The 24,497-nt window shown below is 39.5% G+C and overlaps 1 protein-coding gene across 1 annotated transcript in view; it reads left to right on the top strand.

Moving 5' to 3' along the window:
* LOC126336517 (probable ATP-dependent RNA helicase DDX46) overlaps positions 1–24,497 on the top strand; it is a 140,286-nt gene that overhangs the window by 58,294 nt on the left and 57,495 nt on the right. Inside the window, exons 9-10 of the mRNA XM_050000300.1 lie at positions 10,565–10,724; positions 19,395–19,511. Of these exons, the coding sequence (XP_049856257.1) occupies positions 10,565–10,724; positions 19,395–19,511 (277 nt within the window). The remainder of the gene's footprint in view (positions 1–10,564; positions 10,725–19,394; positions 19,512–24,497) is intronic.

Below are 24,497 nucleotides of genomic sequence, written 5' to 3'. Positions count from 1 at the left end.
GTGCATGGTTACAGTCTATTTCAGCACTAGGGTGACTTAATTTGATTTTATTTCCATACCTAGCTTTGACCAATGTGTAGACAGTATTGGTATCTTTGTATATCTCTGGGATTTCTTGTGTACGGCTTTTTCTCATAGGACTAAGTGAGGTGGCACAGTGCTTCGCACTCTGGACTCTCATTTGGGAGCATGAGTGTTCAAATCTATGCCCAGCCATCCAGGTGTACCTTTTCCATGATTTCCCTAAGCCACACCAGACAGATGCTGGGAAGGTTCTTTTGAGAGGGGAGTGCTGATTTCTTTCCCCATCTGTGAAACAATAAGTTTGTGGTCTGCCTCTAATGACCTCATTGTCAGTTGGATATTAAATCCTGATTTTATTTTTTCTTCTCAAAGGCATTTCAAATGTGGCACTGGTCATTACCATAGCATACTGTTCACAAAGATCTACTTGCTATTCACCTCAGCTGTTTCTCTTTCCTGGTCTGTTCCTATTCTGTCTGAGTTTGATGGTTCGGTTAAAGGCATCTCAATAGGTGGAAGTACTTTAACAACCTCTGATTTGCTGGTGGCACAGTGCTTGTAGCCAGCAGCAAAGATGCACTTGCTGAGCTACCAACAAAAGTAAAGGACATTAGTCTGTCACATTGATTAGACATTAGTCTCAGCAAGTACAAAATCATGATGATTGACAGAGGAGCACAGATCCAGCTCGCAGCTTGATTAAAGGAACTGGAAGTTATGTGCATTCTTTCATCTATCTCGGTTCAACCACCTGCGACACAGGAAGCTGTGAAGATGAGATAAGAAGATGGACGATTGGCTGTGAAGAAGCAGCTCACAAAGATCTGGCAGAACAGAACGATAATGAACAGCAGTAAGTTCCACCTTGTTGAAACACTCGTGTTTTTCGTCTTCTTTTGTAGTTGCAAAATATGGCCTTCGAAGCAAGAGATAAGCATTGTACTGATGCATTTGAACTTTTGTGCTGACATATGTTGTTGCACATAAAATAGACAAAAAGAAGAACAAATGTGTCCATTAATGAGCTACTGAATATTTCCTGGGGCCTTTCTTCTCATCTCTGACAAAAAATTTTCCTTTTCTTTGGCCATATTGTGAGAAGAGATGGAGAATGTAGAGAAAATAATCATGGAAGAAAAGATTGACAGAAAGAGACTGAGGGGAAAGCAGCTAGTAGGTGTATAGATCAAATAAAGGTCTTTGGACTACCTCTTCAGCTGGCTCTAAGAGAAGCTGGTAACTGGGGATCATGACACTCAGCAATAAGAATGGCAACTTGTGATGATGTGGTGATGACAGCATTGAAATTTCCCAAAATAACCAAATTGTCCTTGTGAGCTACTAATTTCAATACATCGTCAATACACTTGCATAGTTCTGGAAGTTTTTCTCTTCACAGTTTAATGTTGGGAAGTACTCTTGTACAGTAGTCATGTCCATAGGTCTACATCGATCTTCACCACCAATATTATGTTATTTACATGACATGTGTTCTCAATCTTTTTTGCTCAGTTTCTTCTAGAAATCAACCCCATGCCATGTTGACCAGGCAGTATTCCTGCACTGTAGATTATCTTACAGGAATCACTAATGAAATCACCGCTTCCTTGGCACTGTATTTCACCCAGTCCCAAAACGTCAGTATCGTAAGCTGCCATTACCTCTTCTACTGTTCCCATTCTTGTTAGTTTTCTGATGTTTCAAGTTGTGATTCCCCTCTTGCAATATACGCAGCTTTGCAACTGTTTGTAGGAAGAGTAAATCATACAAGACTGATGCCAGAGAGAAGACTTGCAGCTCCACAAGTATGCAGTGTCGCATAATGATCTGTTGAGACCTGAACTGACATGGTCCTAGGACAATTCCAGCAATAGCCTTTGCATTGGTACATGCCATACAGGATATTTCAGAAGGAATAGTAAATATTTTAGGAGATGGTAGTGTAGACTAATTCGAATAAAACATTCCATATTGTGTGTCATGAGTTTGTTTGGTTACAGAGAGAGAGCTGGTTACAGAGCTAAGTTTTCAGTAGCTGTAGATTTATGTATCAGTTGTCATTTTTTGCTTTGAAGTTCAGTCCGTGAAGCTGTGTATGAGTTTACATAATTGAATTTTTAAATTGTGATTATTGTTTGTTGATCAATTCTATTGTACTGTTTAAGCATACTTCACATATTTACAAATTCTGAGTGTGCTGATGTGTTATTCATCTACAAGTTTTGTAATGGAAATTCTGCTGCTGCTTGGACAGTGTTTTAACTGCCAGGTACTGGATACAAGGGTGATTACTTATGTTTTCACTAAATTAGTGAGACTGGTGCAGTTGTATTTTGTCGTTCACTAATACAAACTGATGAGTAATTCACTTAGTTCTGTTTATTGATGAAACCACCGTCAGTCATGATGGTATCAACAACACTCACAACTCACTTAAGTGGTAAAAAAAAATTGTCTCTGTGTAGAGACATTTTCAGAAACACTTCTCTGTGAATGTTTTGTGTGCTGTGACAATCAGTTGATTGGGCCCATCATGCAACCAAATTGTCGTATCAGAATTCTATTATCTAGATTTTCTTGAAAACAAACTTGCAGTGTTTTTGGAAGACATTTTATTGGCAACAAGGATGAATACATTCTTCCAATGTGATTGGGCCCTTGCATATTCTAGTCATCAGGAGACACATCATCTAAATGTAATATGTTCCTCACAGTAAGGATATGTCAACAAAAATAATCAATTTTTGAGAATACAAGTAATTGAATAAATAAAAAATCTACTCACCAAGTGACTCCAGGAAAACACACATTAAAATATAGTATAGTTCGCTAGCTTTCGGTGCCAGTGATTCCTTCTTCTGGCAGAATGGTTGAAGGGGAAGGAAGGGGGGTAAAGGAAAAGGACTGGTGTGGTTTAGGAAAAATGCTAGAGTTCAGGAAAGCCACCCAAAATAGCAGGTCAGGGGTCAGTTATCAAATTGGATGAGAAGGAAAGACTGATTGTTAGGAACTGCAGTGGGTGAGATTTGAAAACCTCAGAGTTCAAAGGTGGAAGATGGGTAATACACAAGGCAGAGATTACTGCTAAAACATCGTGCCTGAGTTAATAAGAGCAAAAGGCTAAGGGCATTGTATATGATAAAGGGGGTGGGGGACAGTGGGAAATAGATGGGTCAGGAAATAAAAGATGTGGAAAACTAAAAGTGAGTGAATAAAGGAATAGTCACTATGAAGAAATGCTGAGACCAAAGAAATTAATGTACATTAAGGCCAGGCGGGTGGCGAGGACCAAGGACATGTTGTAGTGCCAGTTTCCACCTATGGAGTTCTGAGAAACTGGGGGCAAGATCCCAGATGGCATGTTTGCTGAAACCGACACTGAGGTCATTACTGTCATAAGGTAGAGTGTACTCTGCAACAGGATATTGTGTGTTACATACTCTGCCTATGCCCATTCATCCTAACTGAAAACTTGTCGTTAGTCATGCCTATGTAAAAGACTGAACAGTGTCACCTATCAAACAGTGTTTACATAATAGCTGGTATATGACAAGTATCATTTCAGAGGTAGTTGTTTTGATAGTATACCTTTTTCCAGTTACAAGGCAAGTATAGGTGGTGGTAGGATATAGGGCAAGTCCTGCTGCGGGGACTGTCACAGGGGTAGAATCCATGGGGTGAGGAGATGGGTGCAGAAGGAGTGTAGAGTCTGACATGGATATTGCAGAGATTGGGAGGGTGACAAAAAGCTGTTATCGGTTGGTGGGCAAAGTCTTGGATAGAATGGACTTTATTTTAGGAACTCACTGCCTTGTTGAAGTAGCTGACTAACACATTCAAGACCAGGATAATACTGTGTGACAAGTGGTGTACTACTAAGCTGTTATTTGGAGGGATCAGCAGTACCAAGATTGGATATGATGGGCCGGGAAATCTGCTTTCGGACTAGAGTGATGGTGTAATTACACCCAGTGAAGGCTGAGGTGAGAATGGTGGTATATTGCTGTAAAGAGTCTGCATCGGATCAGATGCATTTGCCATGAATGCCAAGGCTGTATGGGAGGGAATGTTTGACATGGAAAAGATGGCAACTGTCAGCATACAAGTACTGTTGTTGGTTAGTAGATATAATGTGAACAGAAGTGTGTAGATGACTTTCGGTGAGGATGAGGTCGACATCAAGGGAAGGGGTATGGGATTCAGGTTAGGACCTCACCATGAGTCCATATGGCAAAGACGTTGTCATTGTACCTAAACCAAAATGGGCCTAAGGCTTGTGGGTCCCAGGAAAGCCCGCTCCAAGTGACCCATGAAAAGGTTGACATAGGAAGGAGCCATCCTGGTTCCTGTGGCTGTACCCCTGATCTGTTTTTATGTCTGCCCCTCAAAGGAATAGTAGTTGTTGGTAAGCATCAAGTTGATTGAGGAGAGGAGGAAGGGTGTAATAGGTTTGGGATCAGGTGGGCACTAACTGAGGAAATGTTCAAAGCAGGCTTTGAAGCCAACAGCTATGGGACAGCCAATGTGAATGGGTTTGTGGAACTTAGGAAGAAGGTAAAAGATGGGGGTGCATGCTTTGGGTGGAGTGAGAAGTTCTATAGATAGAGGTTGGTAGTCCTTCTGAGGTGCCTGAGGTCTTAAGGAGGAACTGCAGGTCAGTTTGAAACACCAGGAACTTGATGGAAGATCATGTATGTAGAGGTGTCAGACAGCTGGCGTACATCTTCACGTACGTACTCTCCTCAGTCAAGTAGCACAGCTGGGCAGGTGCAAGAGATTGCTGTATTTGAATTTGCAAAAGAGGCTGGTGTGGGGTATGATTACATACAGAAACAGGTACTTTCAGGATAAAGCCTTTGGGAGCAACTCCAAGGGACTAGCAGGTTTATAGAAACAGAAAGTGAGACCTTATTGTTGATAGTTCGAAAGCATGTTTTCAAAAGAAATGGATGTACTATCTGATGGGATTCATCATATCAAGAGAGGAGGGTTTGGAGTGTCGGAGACAGTGATAGTGGCAAAAAAGAGAAGCAGAGGGTTGAAAAAGATAGAAGAGTGGAAAAAAAGCAAGATTGGGCAAAGTCATACAAAAATAATGACAACAGACAAATGTTAACAAGACATAATGAATGGGTGAGAATGTCTCACCAGAAAAGTGACCTATATCAGAAAAAAAAGATTGGAAAAGAAAAAAAAGGTTGCTTGGGAAAGTCTTGAAAACAGACAAAATTTTGAAAACTGGGCAAACAGAAAGAGGAAGTCACTGGAGAAAATGTAATCTGCTGTGTTTGGCAAATAAAGTAATGTAGGAGATGACAGTAAAAGGCAGTCACAGCAGTTTGTTGAAAAACAAACATACAGTGACATTAAAGAGTTACATATAAGTAAGTTAAAAGGTGAATAGGAAAGTGTAGCTGCCAAATTTGCAAACAAATTGGCAAATGATAATCAGGAGAAGGCTCCACAGTGTTATGAACCATAAACAAATTGTTGTATGCAAATTTGTAAATAACAGTGGACCCATCTAAATGCTCGGAAATCAGTACTAGAAAAGATGTAGGAGCAAGATGTTGGTTAACATAGATGGTACAGGTAAGTAAATTAGTGGACTAGTACAAAAGGTAGAAAACATACAATAGTTTGAACAAGATGGATGACAACAAAGACTGACAAGAGGGTCACATAAGAAGGAATGATGACGACATGGACTAATCAAACAAAAATAATCAAGTTTTGAAAATATAAGTAACTGAATAGGTAAAAAATCTACTCACCAAGAGGCAGCAGGAGAACCCACATATAAAAGGTATTATAGTTTGCTAGCTTTTGGAGCCAGTTGAAGGGGAAGGGGAAGGAAGAGGGGTGAAGGAAAAGGACTGGTGATGTTTCGGAAAGGGGGTGGAGTTCTGAAAAGTCACCCAGAATCCTGGGTCAGGGAAGACTTACTGGACAGGATGAGAAGGAAAGACTGATTATTGAGGACTACAGTGGGTGAGATTTGAAAATCTGAGAGCTTAAAGGTGGAAGATATGGTAACATGCAAGACAGAGATTACTGCTGAAACACCATACATGAGTTAATAAGAGCAACAGCCTAAGTGTGTTGCATGTGATAGACGTGGGAGAGGGACAGTGAAATGTAGACAGGTCACATAATGAAAAATGTAGAAAACTCAGTGAGTGAAGGAAGGAATAGTTACTATCAAGACATGCTGAGACCGAAAAAATTAACTTAAATTGAGGCCAGACAGGTGGTGAGAACCAAGGATATGTTGTAGCACCGTTTCCCATCAACAGAGTTCTGAGAAACTGGTGTCTAGGAAAAGAATCCAATTATGTAAACACTGTTTGGCATTTTACATGTGCATGACTACCAGCAAGTTATCATTTAGGATGAATGGGCATAGCAGAGTGTGTATACTGGCAACACACAATATCCTGTTGCAGCTCATGCTCTACAACATGACAGTCGTGACCTCAGTGCCTGTTTCAGCACTCGGATGCCAGGCACCAGTTTCTTAGAACCCCGCAGGTGGGAACTGGTGCTACTAGATGTTCTTGGTTCTTGCCACCCATCTGACCTTAATTTGTTAATTTCTTTGGTCAGCATTTCTTCATAGTAACTATTCCTTTCTTCTCTCCCTTAGTTTTCCGCATCTTGCATTTTCTGACCTGTCTGTTTTTTGCTGTCCCCTTCCAACTTCTATCAGATGCAATTCCCTTAGCATTTTGCTCGTATTAACTCATGCATGATGTTTTACTGGTAATCTCCATCATGCGTATTACCTTTAAACTCTCAGGTTTTCAAATCTCACCCCCTGCAGTCCCCAACAATAAGTCTTTCTTTCTTATCCTGTCTTGTAAGTCTCCCCTCTGGGTGACTTTTGTGAACTCTAGCCTTTCTCCTAAACCACACCAGTACTTTTCCTTTACCCTTCTTCCTTCCCCTTCAGTCATTCTGCCAGAAGAAAGAGTGTCTGGCTCACAGTACGGGTAGGCAGAAATGAACGTTTTTTGGCCACAAAGGCCACCAGACCTAACCTCTTTAGATTTTTCTTCTGGGGATAATTTACATGAGGAGATTGTTGAAAGAGAAGTCTACAAAGGAAAACTAAACACACTAGATGAACTGATTGTTCTGATCATGATTGGGCTGCCCCCATAAAAGAATGCCAAAATGATCTCAGAAGATCAACACACATGTTGTCTAGATAATTTGAGAGTGCATTTAAGTCTTCAGTCAAATTTACAAAAGTCAGCCTTGAACTTAATCATTTCCTTTTGCGTAACACCTTCTGTGAGTGTTTGGTGTAAATTCTAACAGTCCTACCTGTGCAGCCAATAAAAATGGATGTATATTATATGGAATGTTTTATTCTAATTAGTCTGTACTACCATCTCCTAAAATATTTACCATTCCTCCTGAAACACCTTGTGTACATTGATTTCTAGTGTAGTATTGGGAATCACAAGAGGATGTGGTATACTTGGAAAAAGCCAGCAGATACAAGATGATTTCAGTTATTTACTTCATGGTCGGGCAGAGATTCCAAAATCAGATATAGGATTCTAAGACACAACTAGGAGCAGATATAGACTGAGATCAAAATTTAGCTGTGACAAAGAGTAGGCAAAAGTTAAAGAGATTAGTTAAGAAGATTCAATGTGCAAAGAAGTGGGATAAAGAAATACTAAGGAATGAAGAGATAGACTTGAAGCTTCAAGGCTGTAGATACTGTGATAAGGAATAGCTCAGTAAACAATTCAGTTGAAGAGGAATGGAGATATCAAAAAAGGTCAATCACAGAATTTGGAAAGAAAAACATAGGTACAAAGAAGGTAACTGTGAGTAAACTGTGGGTAACAGAAGAAACACTCCAGTTGAGCAGTGAAAGAATAAGGTGCAAAATAATGCTTAGGGAAATTCGGGAATACAGACATACAAGTGGCTTAGGAATGAAATAAATAGGAAATGTAGGGAAGCTAAGGCAAAATGACTGCAAGAAAACAATATAGAAAAATCAAAACAACCTTTGGTGAACTTGAAAACAAGGATGATGACAGTGCAGTGGAATTCCACTGTTAATGTAGAGGATTGGATAGGTGAAAAGAGTACATTGAAGGCATCTGTGAAAGAGAAGACTTACGCGTTGTGATAGAAGAAAAAACAGCAGTCAATGTAGAAGAGATAGGGGATCCAGTATTAGAATCAGAATTAAAAAGAGATTTGAAAGACTGAATATCGAATAAGGCAGAAGGGGTAGATGACATTCCATCAAAATTTCTAAACTTATTGAGGAAGTGGCAACAAAAGAGCTATTTACATTGGTGGGTAGAATGTACGACTCTGGTGATACACCATTTGACGTTTGGAGAAACATCACCCACAAAATTCCGAAGATAGCAAGAGCTGACAAATGTGAGAATCCTTGCATAATCAGCTTATCAGCTCATGGATCCAAGTTGCTGACGAGAATAATATACAGAGGGATGGAAAAGAAAATTGATGATGTGTTAGATGACTATCAGTTTGGCTTTAGGAAAGATAAAGGCACCAGAGAGGCAATCCTGACATTGCAATTGGTAATGAAAGCAAGAGTAAAGGGAAATCAAAACATGTTAATAGGATTTGTCGACTTGGGAAAAGCATTCAACAATGTCAGATGGCACAAGATGTTTGAAATTCTGAGAAAAACGGGGGTAAACTTTATGAAATGGGTAATATACAGTACGTACAAGAACCAAGAGGGAACAATAAGAGTGGAAGACCAAGAACAAAGTGCTTGGATGACAAAGGGTGTAAGACAGGGAAATAGTCTATCAGCTGTTCAATCTGTACATCGAAGAATCAATGATGGAAATAAAAGAAAGGTTCAAGATCAGAATTAAAATTTAATGGTTAAAGGATAACAGTGATAAGATTCACTAATGACATTGCTATCCTCAGTGAAAGCGAAGGGGAATTACATGATCTGATGAATGGAATGAACAGTCTAATGAATGCAGAATACGGATTGAGAGTAAACCAAAGAAAGGCAAAAGTAATGAGAAGTAGCAGAAATGAGAACAGTGAGAAACTTAACATCAGGATTGGTGATCACTATGGTGATGAAGATAAGGAATTGTGCTAACCAGGCACAAAAAACCTATGATGGATGGAGCAAGGCGGACATAAAAAGCAAATTAGCCCTAGCAAAAAGGGCATTCCTGTCCAAGAGATGTCGTCTACTATCAAACACAGACCTTAACTTGAGGAAGAAATTTCTGAGAATATACTTTTGGAGCACAGCATTGTTTGGTAGTGGAACACGGACTGTGGAAAAACTGGAAAAGATGAGGATCAAAGCATTTGGTAACCTTAAGGAAGAATTCAAGTTTTGATACAACAGTGTGTCAGCATTAGAGGGTGAGTGTTATCTGTTGTCCTCTTGATAGTTAGTGAATATTGATTAAAAGGTTTACAAGTGCCCATTTTGCACTGATGTGCAGCTTGAAGTCATTGATCTGCAATGAGACAGGGCATATAAATATATTCTAGATTTCTCCAAACATGTCCCTTAGGATCAATTTCCTTGTTAACACAAGTCTCCACACAGCTCCCCTCTCTACTCCCTGAGATGATGGAAGATGTTCAGTATTCACTACTCACAGGCCTGTGCTCATTGTGTGCTTGTGGAACAAGTTTTTTTAAAAAAAAAAAATGCTGCTCTAGAACTTGGTATCTGTCTGATTCACCATGTTGCCATTGTGGATGCTTTCTCCCAACACCAACAGTATCTCAGCTCTCTTTGTTGTTGTATATCTCCCTCATCACCAATTCCTCCCCTTGTTTCCCCAGCTGGTTTCCACTGTTCCACATATATTTAAGTATTATGCTGTGTCTTCTCTTCTTATCTGCTCTTATCCATGTCCTTATTTTCTTCTTCTTCTCCTTCTCCTCTCTCTCTCTCTCTCTCTCTCTCTCTCTCTCTCTCTCAGTGGCCATTTTTATCTCATGTATCATTCTTCTTGCAGTACATTGTCTGGTTATTTGTAACCACCTACGGAATGATTGTCATAGTTATTAACTGTAGAATTTTCATTTAAAATAATGACCTCACAGTTTCATAAGCTAACATTTGTTCTTTGATCAGGCTTGTCCAATTTTACACAAAAATCTATTTCAATCTTGTGAATTACCTCTTGACATTTCTTAATTTTGCCATTTTCATATTTTTTTCTCCTGGAATTTGTCCTGTGTTAAAATTATATATTTTTCTGATGTGGTGTTTAGTGAAACTTGGCCTGCTCTCTTAGAATGATATAATTGATAAAATTTTAACTCTCTCACTTCTAATACTGAATGTGTTTTGGAATGAGCACATGTCTTTGTATGCTTGTGTTCAGCATATATGTCTCTTGGAATCATTGGGTGAGACTTATCCAGCATTTTAGAGTTATTCGGTTCGATTGAATAAGCATCTGGCTTTAACAGTACAAACTTAATGAGTTTCAGAAGAATGTTTTATATTAATGAAGACTGTTTTTGTCTTTCTTTTTAGGAATTAGAAGGCATAAAAGTAAAAGGGAAAGGATGTCCAAGGCCTATAAAAACATGGGCACAGTGTGGTGTGAGTAAAAAGGAGTTGGAAATCTTAAAAAAGCAGAATTACGAGAAGCCTACACCAATTCAGGCTCAAGCGATTCCAGCAGTTATGTCAGGTAATATTATGTAGTAGAGTCTATTAGTTGATATTCTCATAGCTGAGCACATTACTTTTATCTTTATCCCATTAAAAAAAGTGTGTGTGTGTGTGTGTGTGTGTGTGTGTGTGTGTGTGTGTGTGTGTGTGTGTGTTTTAATTATAGGCAGCAACAATGAAAAACAATAATAACAGTAAACAATAACAATAATAATAGGAGACAACAGAGTAACTACTACTGTAGTGACTTAACTGGCAGTCTTTCTGCATTTAAAATGTGTATCAAATGCATTATCATTATGAAACGTTGTGATGTAACATCTCTGCCACCATTGCAATCTTTGCACTGAAAGTGTTAGTAGAACACCTGAAATAGAAAAATGACAATCGGATAAGTTCTTTCAAAATCTCAGATTTTTAAATTTCTGAACAGTATAATGTCACTTCCCAATAAGGTGTGATTGGTGCTTCAGGCTTTGCTTACTATGATTCAATTGAAATGTGGCTTCTTTCTGAAACCTGGTACGTGATGGGAGACAGGTGGTTGAAGTCCTGGAATGGGAGAGTAGAGGTCACCAGTATTTTACCATAAAGCCTGTTTGCGATGAGACAGAGAAGGGCAAGTGAGAGGCAGAGCAGAGTGTATATTTTATGTTAACATATGTCAAATTTGAAAATTGTCCACTCTTATGAAATTAGGAAATAGGTTACATCCATCAGATTGATGGGTTAAACATGCTGTGCCCAACTTTGCCTCTGCTGTTCTCTCATTTCTATAATTCACAACACTAACATAATACTCTTTACATATACTCATTTAAGTCATTTAATTTGAGTAATACTAATTGTATCTTAGTCTCATAGTTCAGCAGAAGTTTCTTATCTTTGTAATATAAGAGACAACAGAATTTGGCTGAAGTATTTGTAAGCTCTTTGGATCATCGGCATCTCTGCAGCTATTCTGCATATCACACTTAAGTGCCTTGCAGAGGTCTTATTGAAACACCTTCACAATAATTCTGTTATTCCACTCTCAAACACTGTGTGGAAAAAAAGGCCACTTATATCCTTCCATGTGAGTTCCGATTTCCCTTATTTTATTATAATGATCGTCTCTCCCTCTGTAGGCCAGCGTCAACAAAATATTTTCACGTCTGGAGGAGAAAGTTGGTGATTGAAATTTGATGAGAAGATGCCACTGCAGTGAGAAAAGCCTTTGTTTCTATGATGTCCACCCCAAATTCTATATCAGGTCATTGACACTCTCTCCCCTATTTCTCTTTGAACTTTCTTGATGTACTTCGTTAATCCTATCTGGTGTAGGCCCCACACCATGCAGCAGTACTCTAAAAGAGGATGGGCAAGTTTAGTGTAGGCAGTCTCTTTAGTAGATCTGTTGCTTCTTCTAAGTGCTACTCCGGTAAAATGAAGTTTTTGGTTCTCCTTCCCCACATTTTCTGTGTGTTCATTCCAATTTAAGTTGTGGCATGTTCGTGTGACTTTCCTTTGTGAATACATTTACTTGTCCCTTGCTTCCCAAAAAATATCACCCTGAAATCAGCTGAATTTCAGAGTAATGTTTAAAATTTTCTAATTAATCAGTGTGTTACATGTTTAAAATAGTTAATGCCATCTGTTTTATGTTCATTTCACTAATTGATGTCGGTTTATTCTGAAATTACATAGCAGGTGCGATGAAAATTTGCGGATAATATGGTCAGGAAAGAAAAGAAAACTTCTTTTTTTATTTGCTATAGTTTTATTGTACTTCATTGTTTTTCCACAATCTGAGTACACTATGTGATCAAAAGTAGCCAGACACCTGGCTGAAAATGACTTAAAAGTTTGTGGTGCCCTCCATCGGTAATGCTTGAATTCAGTATGGTGTTGGCCCACCGTTAGCCTTGATAACAGCTTCCACTCTCGCAGGCATATGTTCAATCAGCTGCTTGGGGAATGGCAGCCCATTCTTTGCGGAGTGCTGCATTGAGGATAGGTATTGATGTCGGTCAGTGAGGCCTGGCACGGATTCGGCTTTCCTTAACATCTCAAAGGTGTTCTGTAGCATTCAGGTCAGGACTCTGTGCAGGCCAGTCCATTACAGGGATGCTATGGTCATGTAACCACTCTGCCACAGGCCATTCTTTAGGAACAGGTGCTTGATTGTATTGAAAGATGCAGTCACCATCCCTGAATTGCTCTTCAACAGTGGGAAGAAAAAAGGTGCGTAAAACATCAATGTAGGTCTGTGCTGTGATAGTGCAATGCAAAACAACGAGGGGTGCAAGCCCCCTCCATGAAAAACACGACCATACCATAACACCACCGCCTCAGAATTTTACTGTTGGCACTACACACGCTGGCAGATGATGTTTACCGGTCATTCGTCATACCTATACCCTGTCATTGGATTGCCACATTCTGTACTGTGATTCATCACTCCTCACAACATTTTTTCACTGTTTAATCGTTCAGTGTTTAAGCTCCTTACACCAAGCGATGGGTCATTTGGTATTTACTGGTATGATATGTGGCTTATGAGCAGCCACTTGACCATGAAATCCAATTTTTCTCACCTCTTGCTTAACTGTCATAGTACTTGCAGCAGATCCTGATGCAGTTTGGTATTCCTGTGTGATGGTCTGGTTAGATGTCTGCCTATTACACATTCAGATCCTCTTCAGCAGTCAGCAGTCTCTGTCAGTCAGCAGCCGAGGTCAGCCTGTACACTTTTGTGCTGTACGTATCCCTTCACTTTTCCACATCACTATCACATCAGAAACAGTTGACCTAGGGATATTTAGGAGTGTGGTAATTTTGTTTGCAGATGTATGACACAAGTGACACACAATCAACTGACCACTTTCCAAGTGGATGAGTTCTGCAGAGTGCCCCATTCTGCTTTCTCGCGATGTCTAATGACTGCTGAGATCGCTGATGTGTAGTACCTGGCAGTAGGTGGCAGCACAATGCACCTAATATGAAAAACATGTTTTTGGGGGTGTCCGGATACTTTTGGTCACATAGTGTATGTGCTTGGGTCACTAGTGACATTGTTGTCGATGTGATGATACCCTTATCACCTTTTGCACCTCTTCTGAAAACTGCTTGACTATGTGCATTTTTTGCAGCTGACCCAGCAAGCATTCACATATCGAGAGAGAAAATGTATTCTCTTTACAGCACAACATAAGACTACTCCTTATTACTCATCTGTTCTGCAAAACATCCATCAAGTTAAAGCAACTCTGGTATCCACCAAAAAAACCATGATGAAAAACTGCAATGGTTGGCTTTGAAACACATGAAGTACATTTCACGCAATTGGCACCTCTTACTAGTTTCTACAACAGTGATTTTGTTGTAAGTTATGAATATAGTGTTTCTGATTGTGTATTGCATGTGTCTGGCACAAAGTATTTGAGTAGTAGGGAAGCAGGTTGACTGTCCAGGAACATTTGGATGACATTATGCATATTCAGATCATGTGCTGATTAGCAGCTAACCACAAACCAGCTCAAAAGTAACTGAGAATTTAGTATCTTACATAACATTATTTCTTAGCTGTACAGAAGATTCAAGGTGTGAGGTCACATTCAGTGGGAAAACAGACAAGGTTGACTGAGCGATGTGATGCGGTGTTAAGCTGCTGGACTCATATTCGTGAGGACAACAATTCAAATACCTATCTTGCCATCCACATTAGGTTTTCCATGTTTCCATTATATTTCCCCAGTCCAAGCTTGGTCTCTAAGGATCTTGTCATTGGTGGGACATTAAACCTAATCTTCCAACCTTCCTTCTTTTCTTCCATCCTTACAAGCAAGATTGACCATGTACCCCAACCCAATGCCTGATTCTCTTGGCTTGTGTGACCTGAAGATGTTCAATCTCAGCACAGCACTTGCCATGACAAAAGACTTTGCAGAAGGGTCTTTGTTGTACATATCTGATCAGACTGTATATCTTTGACTTCATGAAATTGCTCTGTTTGCTCATTTACTCATTAGATTAATTCTTCTGGCTGTGCAAGTTGGTGGATGTGATGCCTTTCCTACCATGTGTGGGCCTAAGAATGTCGGAGTAACGTTCTGTAACAAATGAGTCAAGTTTTAGCTTGGAGAATGATTTGCTGCCATTTTTTTCCTGTGCTGTGCCCGTGGAACATGCTGCAGCCTTGCAGATGTAGTGGGCAACATTGTGTTAGAAGCATGTCATCCATTGTATGTGTTCTTTAGTGGTAATTTAAAGTTTTGGTCTAAAGGGATAAAGATTTCAATAATTCGTGTGCCTTTTCACAATCCATGTGGATCCAGAGTTCAATGTTCAACCACACAGGGGTGGCGTATTGGGTGAGTACCAGCAACAAGAGGGAAAATACCAACTTGCTCCTCTGGTTTGGGTCAATTTAACATGCTTGGGGTACTCCATGCCGGAGGACTGCAGCTGTATAACCATTGCACAGACTATCCTTGACCTCTAGATGGAAGCATTATCACAAGCTATGGTGAAAAGTCTGATCTGATGGGGGTAGCATTGTGCATCCTGAGATTATGAATTGTTTCACGAAGTTTCTAAATGCAAATGCTGAGATGAATCATTTGAAAAGGGCATGGCTGATTTTCTTTGCTATGATTCCTCACTCTGAGCTTGTTTTCCATTTTAACAACCTCATTGTTTATGGGGCATCAAACCCATCCTAGCTTCCATTGCCATACACTATTAAGAATCTCTGTACCTCTGCCGTTTTCTTGATATGCTGCGTACCTGCATCACTGTGTCAAAAGTCAAAATGTTCCATATGGGCATGTTATCATGATGTCTAGCTTTGCTTCGTGTATTTTCAGCAGTTGCAGACATGAGATTGTATTAGAATTACATGATAGAATCTATATGATGGTCATTAATCTATTTTTTATTTGAGTTTGCTAGCTACCAAGTATTAGTAAATATTTCTAAATACAATTCTCTGACAGGCAAAGTGAATACAGAAGACATGATCGGCTGTCATAGTAACTGTGTACCCATACAACACCATCAGCAGATATGTAAATGATGATGTGCATTAGTGTTGTTCAGGTTTGGTGTTGCTATCAGGCATGGCAGGGTATAAAAGGAGCAGGGACAATATCGGTTGTTGAACCATTACTGTAAAGGACACAGAAATGCCACATACATACGAGACAGTTGTGGGTTCTCCATTTGGCAGGCTTGTTAATTTGTGGGATATCCATCTTTGTTAGGCATTTGGATGTGAAGTGGCATAATGTTGGACTGTGTGGGAATTTAAGAACCGTTATACACATCATCAGGTTTCCATTCAACAGTGACTGACCACCATGAGGAAGGCTCACCATATTTTGCACCATGTACTCCGTAATTCCCTTCACATCTGGATTTATCATCTGAAAACAAGTAATCAACATGTTGCAACATTCCATGTCATCCCAAGGCACTACACCTGTTTAATTCTTAACACAAATACTCGGTGCTTAGTAATGCTTTAATTTGTTCTAGGAATGTGATGAAAATCTCTCGAATAAACTTTTGGGAAGTCCCCTTGCATTTCAACTAGTTATGATTTTTTGAATGGTCTTCTAACTCTGCATCTTATCCTGGAATTTATTTTCTTTGTTGTTTGAATTGCACGTTTTGCTTAGTAGGCCCAGAATATCCCACTTTCTCCATTTTTTTTATATATGTTATTGGTTTAGTACACTCTTCATCTCATCATTTTTCTTTTTATATCTGGCTTACCCAGGTGTTTTCTTAACTGCAGTTTCGATTCATATAGATTGCTCTTTTTCAGAAACACTTCCCTTGCCATTTCCAGTCTCCATTTCATATCCCCTCTACTTTAACCATCATCAGTTTTTTTGTTACTCAGATGGTAGAACTATGCTATGTTTAGTGTATCATTTTGTTAGTTTGTGTTTATCTTCTAACCTCCGTTCAGAACACAACCCATTTAATTCATCCATTCTTCTAATACATCAGCCATCTGTAACAGAATCATTATGTAATCAACAACTCTTTTTACTTCTTATTCTAGAACTTTTAATTGCTTTATCACATTTATTATTATAATGGTTTACTTCACAGCTTGCACAACATGCAGATAAAACAACATCAGGGATATTCGACAAACCTGTCTCCTTGCCTTCTCAATTACTGCTTTCCTTTCAAGTCTTCAAATTTTTATAAGTGCTGTCTGGTTTCTGCACAAGTTGTAAATAACTTTTCACTCTCTTTGTATTATATTATTTATGCTACTTTCATAATGTCAGAGACTATATTCCAGTCAACATTGTCAGAACCTTTCTCTAAATCTACGAATGTTACAAACATAGAGTTGCCTTTTTCAATCTATATTCTAAGATACAGCATAGAGTCAATGTTGCTTCTTCTTCTTTTTTGAACCATTATTTACTAAACCATTAGTTCTGTACTATTCACAACTGTCAGCACCTTTAATATTCACACCTGCCAGTAGCTTCCTTCTCTGGAACAGGAATTATTAGATTCTTCTTGATGTAGCCTGCCAGTCTCTTCTGTCTCTCTTGTCTGATGGCATAATTCTCTTGATATGTTCTTCCGGGGATCTCACTAATTCTGGTCAGTAAAATACTTCATGCAGTAACATACCTCCTATCTCAGCTACATCTACATCATCTTCCATAGCTTTTCTGTATATTCCTCCACCTGTCAGATTTCCCTTGTTTGCCTACTGCTGGTTTCTCATCTGAGCTCTTGGCATTCATACAGTTTCTTCTCTTTTGGCCAATAGTATGGGGCAACTGTTTCCCACATCCATACATGCTTCTCATTTTTAGACATCTGTATTCAGATCCCATCTCTTTAATTTTCAAGCTTTCTGTAATTTTTTCAGTTGTAATTTGCAGTAAATAACCAACAAATTATGATCAGAGTTCACGTATGTCCAGTCCTGTAAACCAAGTGTTGGTAGTTATTAAATTGCGCACTTTCAAAATTCTGCCATGTGGTTTCCCCTTTCATTCCTTTCCCCCAGTACATGTTCTACTACTATTTTTTGTTCACTTGTGTTTCTTATTATCAAAATCCAGTCACCATTCACACTTAAATTTTCATCTTCCTTAACAAACTGAATAATTTCTTTTAACTTATCATACACTCTTTCGATCTCTTCATCCCTTGCGGAGCTGGTAGGACATAAACTTGCATTACTGTGATGGGTCTTGGCTTTGTGTCTGTCTTTTTTTTATGATAATCTGTTCACTATACTGTTCATAGTAATACGTGTCCATTTATTATTAGATCTACTTGTGAATTATCACTATTTGATTTTCTGTTAGTAATTCTATATTCACTTGACCAAAAGTTGTGTTCTTCCTGCCTCTGTACTTCACTAGCTCCATCTGTATCTAATGTCAACCTATTCATTACTCTTTTCAAAATCTCAAACCCGCCTACTCAATAAAGGGATCTAATATCCCGCGTTCCAGCCCATACAGTGGCAGACTGTTACCAACACCCCACCACAACAACAACAATGACCTGAGATCTGAATGGGGAACCTATTTTACCTCTGGAATTTTTACCCAGCATGATGCCGTCAGCATTAAACAAATACAGGTAGCTCCATGTCCGTGGGAAATATAAGGGTTGTAGTTTTTCCCATTGCTTTAAGCTGTTCTCATTATCAACATTGCAAGGTTATGTTGGCCAATTTACAATGCCAGATCAGAAAACATCCCAAACAGGTTTCCCTGAAAGTATTAAAAAGGCTGCTGCCCCCTTCTCAGAAAACGTGTTTTCTAGCCTCTCCACAGATTTCCCTCTGATGTGTTTGCAGCTGTGGGGTGGTTGTGTTTGTCATTAAGACATGCCAGCCACACCACCATGACAAGGTCAGTGGTCTGTGGGACAGCAAGAAAATCATTGAAATAACTTATTTTATATGCATCTTGATTAATTTACCTCAGTACATATGTATTGCACAATTATAATTATCATCATTTGGGTAAAAATAATGTCTTGAAGATGGCATGTGAAAGATGAAAGTGAAAGGCAAAATGAATCTGTTAGTGAAACTTCATAGGCAACCTAGTTTCTAAAAATATATAAAATATTTTAATGATTTATTAAAAACAAAGATTCCAAGACTTACCAAGCGGGAAAGCGCCGGTAGACAGGCACAATAAAATAACACACAAACACACACACACACACAATTTTGAGCTTTCGCAAACCGGCGGCTGCTTCCTCAGGAAAGAGGGAAGGAAAAGGAAAGATGAAAGGATGTGGGTTTTAAGGGAGAGGGTAAGGAGTCATTCCAATCCCGGGAGCGGAAAGACTTACCTTAGGGGGAAAAAAGGATGTCTTTCCGCTCCCGGGATGGGAATGACTCCTTACCCTCTCCCTTAAAACCCACATCCTTTCATCTTTCCTTTTCCTTCCCACTTTCCTGATGAAGCAGCCGCCGGTTGCGAAAGCTCGAAATTTTGTGTGTGTGTGTGTTTGTGTGTGATTTTATTTTGCCTGTCTACCAGCGCTTTCCCGCTTGGTAAGTCTTGGAATCTTTGTTTTTAATATATTTTTCCCATGTGGAAGTTTCTTTCTATTTTATTTTAATGATTTTATTAACTGCAATACTTCCACTGCGTGGTAAAATAAACGCACCAAAATAAATGTAAATTTTGTTTGATAGGTCGTGATCTCATAGGAATCGCAAAAACTGGCAGTGGAAAAACCCTGGCATTTGTTCTGCCTATGCTTCGGCACATCATGGATCAGCCACCACTTGAAGACACTGATGGACCAATAGGTTTGTGAGTTTAGTTTGAGCACTAAATTGAAAAGCAGTGGCATTTATGTGGCTACAGTTAACAACATATTTACAGTACATGCAGAATTTGAAAGACTATTTCTTATTCAGGTGATATACTCTACTCTATTGCCAGTATCTCCTTTCAAATTCACAAACTTAGGAAAATATTAATATTTTTGCAGGTGGTTCTCTGCGAAACAGTCTCCTGAGTAAAGTCTTTGGGAACTGACCATCAGCAGCAGCCATCCACATTTTGGTAATTGCTGCATTTGGTGAAATAATCATATATACACCATCTGTAACCCTGCAGCAAGAAAAATTATTCCTCATGGAGGTCGCATCAAATGCCACTGTTTATCCTTAAGCTATTTCGAAATGGTATGCATAATGAATAAAATGTTAACAGTCCATAGTAATTTATATCAAAATAGTGTTGTCTAAAATGAAAGTAAGGATAACTGCTCTTGTTTTATGTCTGTCAGTAGTGTCAATTGCTATAGTGATATTTTCACAGTAGCATATGTATCCAGAGCTTTCCCACAATGATCAAATGAGATCGTACATTCAAGATAAGTTTGCGGATTTTAACTGTAGCTCATTTGTTATCTAGCTTGTGTATGTGTCTTAACACTGTGATACCCATACCAGCCATTATCTATTTTCTTTATGCTATTGTATATATTTTCATCCGATCTTATAGTTACTATGTTTTGCCGTATTTTTAATCCTGACTACTTCACCATGGTAATGACTACTTTCATGTTTTTGTGGAAGCTGTAGTCACTTTCATGTCCATTTGAGACAGTGAGAAAGGAATATACTTTCAGATGACAAATTCTGTCACCTAAAAACCTGATCATGAAACTGCAATTTGAAGTGAGGAGAATCTGAAAGAAAAGCCAAATTACATGACTGTTAATGATCTGCTATTGACCATTTGACCATCATATTTGTTTTCTCCCCTTTTTGTGCAAATGTAACTGATCATACAGAAACTGGAAATGTAGTCACATACTTATCTTAGATTCACAGCCTATTTTTTCTTTTCTTTTTCTTTTTTTTTTTTCATAGTTTGTATTTCTGCCTGAAGAATTTTTTGTTGAAAGTAATCCATTTGTCCACAGTGAGATATTTGGAAACAACAACATTATTGAAAATAAATAGCTTATTGAATTTACCACTGATTTTTTAAAACACAAATATTGACACAACTTTGTTAATTTAAAAAAAAATAAATAAAGAAACAGGTCAACAGTCTAATAACCAGAACTCAGGTCAAAGGGAAACTTACATCTAATCAATTATTTTCAAGCATTTAGTGAATTAAGCAGACTAACTTGGAGGCAAGGATATTTAATAAATTCTGTTTACTGCCTGTGTACCGTCTATAATGTAAATGATAATGCTTAATTGGTGTTTTTCAGTTTTAGTAATTTTACGCATATTGAACTTGTGCCCATATAATTGCCACCAATATATGTGTAGAGTGGAATTAAAGGGACTGTGGTTAGCACTCTCTAAACTGTAGGTATAGGAGCAACTACAAAATCTCTCAGGAGAAAACACAGAAACACTGAGATTGATTGTAGGCATACTGATTGTGTGTTTCTATGGTCTAATTCAATCTGATCTGACATTATCGATGTAGAAACCTGTGTTTTCCAGTTTAACAATGCACTAATGTACATTTATTCAGACACCCAATGTTATATGCTCATAACACATCTCAGAACTGGGGTAGAAAAATAAGACAGTGGTGTTGTGCATTTTGGAAAGCAAATATGAATGTATACAAAGAGAAATGGCAGACCATAGTGAAACTACTCACCATACTAAATCTGTGCATCGAACAAGGAATCTTGTCTTCTGTGGGCAGAAGCAAAGTTGTGAGTACAGCTCATGGCTCTTGCCCACCTATCTCAGGTGGTAAGAGGTTTGCCTACTAAAGGCAAGATTCAGGCACGAGTCTCAATGTGACACTCAGTTTTAATCTTAAAGAAGTTTCAAACCAGTGCACACGCCACTGTAGAATTAGAGAGTCATTTGTTGAGCAAGTGAATGAAAAAGTGCCACAAAAATATTGCGTCATAATTAATCAACTTGCTGAAACTTCATGGCAGATTAAAACTGTGTGCCGTACAGAGATTTGAACTCGGGACCTTTGCCTTCCGCGGGCAAGTGCTCTACCAACTGAGCTACCCAGCCACGACTCACGCCCTGTCCTCACAGCTTTAATTCCACCAGTACCTCGTTCCCTACCTTCCAAACTTCACAGAAGCTCTCCTGCGAACCTTGCAGAACTAGCACCCCTGAAAGAAAGAATATTGTGGAGACATGGCTTAGCCACAGCCTGGGAGATATTTCTAGAATGAAATTTTCACTCTACAGCAGAGTGTGCGCTAATATGAAACTTCCTGGCAGATTAGAACTGTGGCCGGATCGGGACATGAACTTGGGACCTTTGCCTTTCACGGGCAAGTGCTCTACCAACTGAGCTACTCAAGCACGACTCATGCCCCGTCCTCGCAGCAGTTGGTAGAGCACTTGCCCACGAAAGGCAAAGATCCTGAGTTCGAGACTTGGTCCGGCACACAGTTTTAATCTGCCAGGAAGTTTCATATCAGCTCACACTCCGCTGTATAGTGAAAATTTCACTCTAGAAACATGCCCCAGGCTGTGGCTAAGCCATGTCTCCGCAATATCCTTTCTTCTAGGAGTGCTAGTTCTGCAAGGTTTGCAGGAGAGCTTCTGTGAAGTTTGGAAGGTAGGAGACGAGGTACTGGTGGAATTAAGGCTGTGAGGATGGGGTGTGAGTTGTGCTTGGGTAGCTCAGTTGGTAGACACTTGCCTGTGAAAGGCAAAGGTCCCAAGTTCGAGTCTTGGTCTGGCACACAGTTTTAATCTGCCAGGAAGTTTCATATCAGTGCACACTCCACTGTAGAGTGAAAATTTCATTCTAGTCAACTTGCTGTGCAATTTCCACAATGTCCAGTGTTCTGCTGTTGATTATAGCTGCGAAACTGAGTTACTGTAACCTGTGTACAAGATGTAATCAATTATTTTGGCTGATGATCACTATAACACAATTAATGATGCTGGCATATGCATTTCTGATCCATAATGGTGCTGAAGATATGAATAAGATTTTTCTTTTTCTTTTCCTTTCTTTCTTTCTTTCTTTCTTTCTTTTTTTTTTCTTTTTTTTTTTTTTTTTTTTTTTTTTTTTTTTTTTTTTTTTTTTTTTTTTTTGCCCCCCCCCATTGTGATGTGTTGAAACAAGAGTATTCTAAAAGGTATACTGTTCGTAGGTTTCGTGGAGTTGAGTATATCAATTACTTTTTAGATGAACCATCAAAGAGTTTCCAGATTAATGAGTGCCATACAGGATAGGATAGCAGAGTGCCAGAATTGTCTTGATTTATGACAATGCATGTGAACGCACTGCTGTCTGTTCTGTACAGATCACAAAGAACTTGAGGTTTGAACTTTCTCCACACCCTCCATAGTCCAAATCTTTCACCAGTCGCTTCTGCCTACAACTCAAAAAATGATTTATTTCTCAGCATACGGAATTAGTATACATGTTTGTCCATAACTACCTGAAATCTCAGGTGCTAGTAGTTAATGGGAGGGCCTATTTATTGAAATAATAAGCAACCGATTGCACAACAAACCAGGGGGCCCGCCACTCTTTGGCAAGTTCATGCTTGGCTACTGTGGGACCCCAGCCTTCGCAGCATCTTTTCCCTCTTGTACTGCATGTCTATCCTCTAACTGTTCTTTTTCTCCTCCCTTGGGGAATAGGTCTGGGACATTTTTGGGAATGTGTTGTGCATTTTCAGCAGCCTGACATCAGAACAGTCACTCCATAGTTTTTTCGTTCTTTTTCTTTCTTCGTTCCCCTTCTCCTATCGTTTCCCTGATTCAGTGTTTGAGGTTCCTCTTTTTCTTCTTCATTCCTGTTCGCTCCTGAAGGCTGGCCCATGCATCTGAAGTGTAATATGTGACTGGGTAAAGCATAATTCCTTGCCCTGGGCCGACACGTAGGGTTCGTTCACATGTACCCCCTGGTTCAGGCCAAGCATGGGGGGGGGGGGGGGGGGGGGGGGAGGGGTTGATTCTTGAGCTGTTACCTTCCCAAATTGCCAATTGGTCCTTCTGTCAGGTGTTCGGGAGGTGTGATCTGAGGTCTGAACAATCACCTAAGGCTGGTGAGCTGCCTTCTGAGGGTGATCCCCGTTGAAAGCAGCACGCCGTCAGAGACACAATCATGGAGGATTTTCTGCAATAAGCCAAACATCATCCTCTCAGTCGAAGTCTATCAAATGTAAATGAAATGAGACTAACAATTCACAGACCATCCCAGCTGCACCTCTGTTCCTCGTCGTTTCGCGTACTGAAGACAGTCAGTCCGTTGCTACTGTTAAACTGTTCATTAGTCAAAAAGGATATGATGCAATTGCTGGCCCTGTGAAACCCTGTTCTGTTTTATGCAATGGCAATTTAACTTTTGGAGACTACTTATGATTCTCAAACACAACTGCTTGCAGCGTCACTCCTCCATGGCTATCCTGTTCGTGTCGAGGCCCACCGAATGCTGAATTCTTCCCATGATGTTATTTCCACTAGGCTGCTCAATGGGCTGACCCATGAGAAAATCCAGACGTACCTCTCTGACCAGGGTGTCATTGCAGTCCATCAGGTGATGAAAAAGGTAGATGCATACTTAGTGCCAATGCGCACTCTCTTTCTCACATTTGACAGAGTAGTGCTTCCATCAAGGATCAAAGCAGGCTATGAAGTTATCACAGTCCAACTGTACATTCTGAACCTGATGTGCTGCTACCAGTGTCATGGTTACAACCACACTCGAATGTCTTGTTGACACATGGCCGAATGTGTAACCTGTGGTAGGGATGCTCACGAGGGCGATTGTCCACCTCCTCCTCCCGACTGTAACAATTGCAATGGCGACCATGCAGC

This window comes from Schistocerca gregaria, chromosome 2 (genome assembly GCF_023897955.1).
Source record: "Schistocerca gregaria isolate iqSchGreg1 chromosome 2, iqSchGreg1.2, whole genome shotgun sequence".
In the NCBI taxonomy this organism is placed as follows: domain Eukaryota; kingdom Metazoa; phylum Arthropoda; class Insecta; order Orthoptera; family Acrididae; genus Schistocerca; species Schistocerca gregaria.
This window is presented reverse-complemented; position numbering and strand designations above follow the sequence as displayed.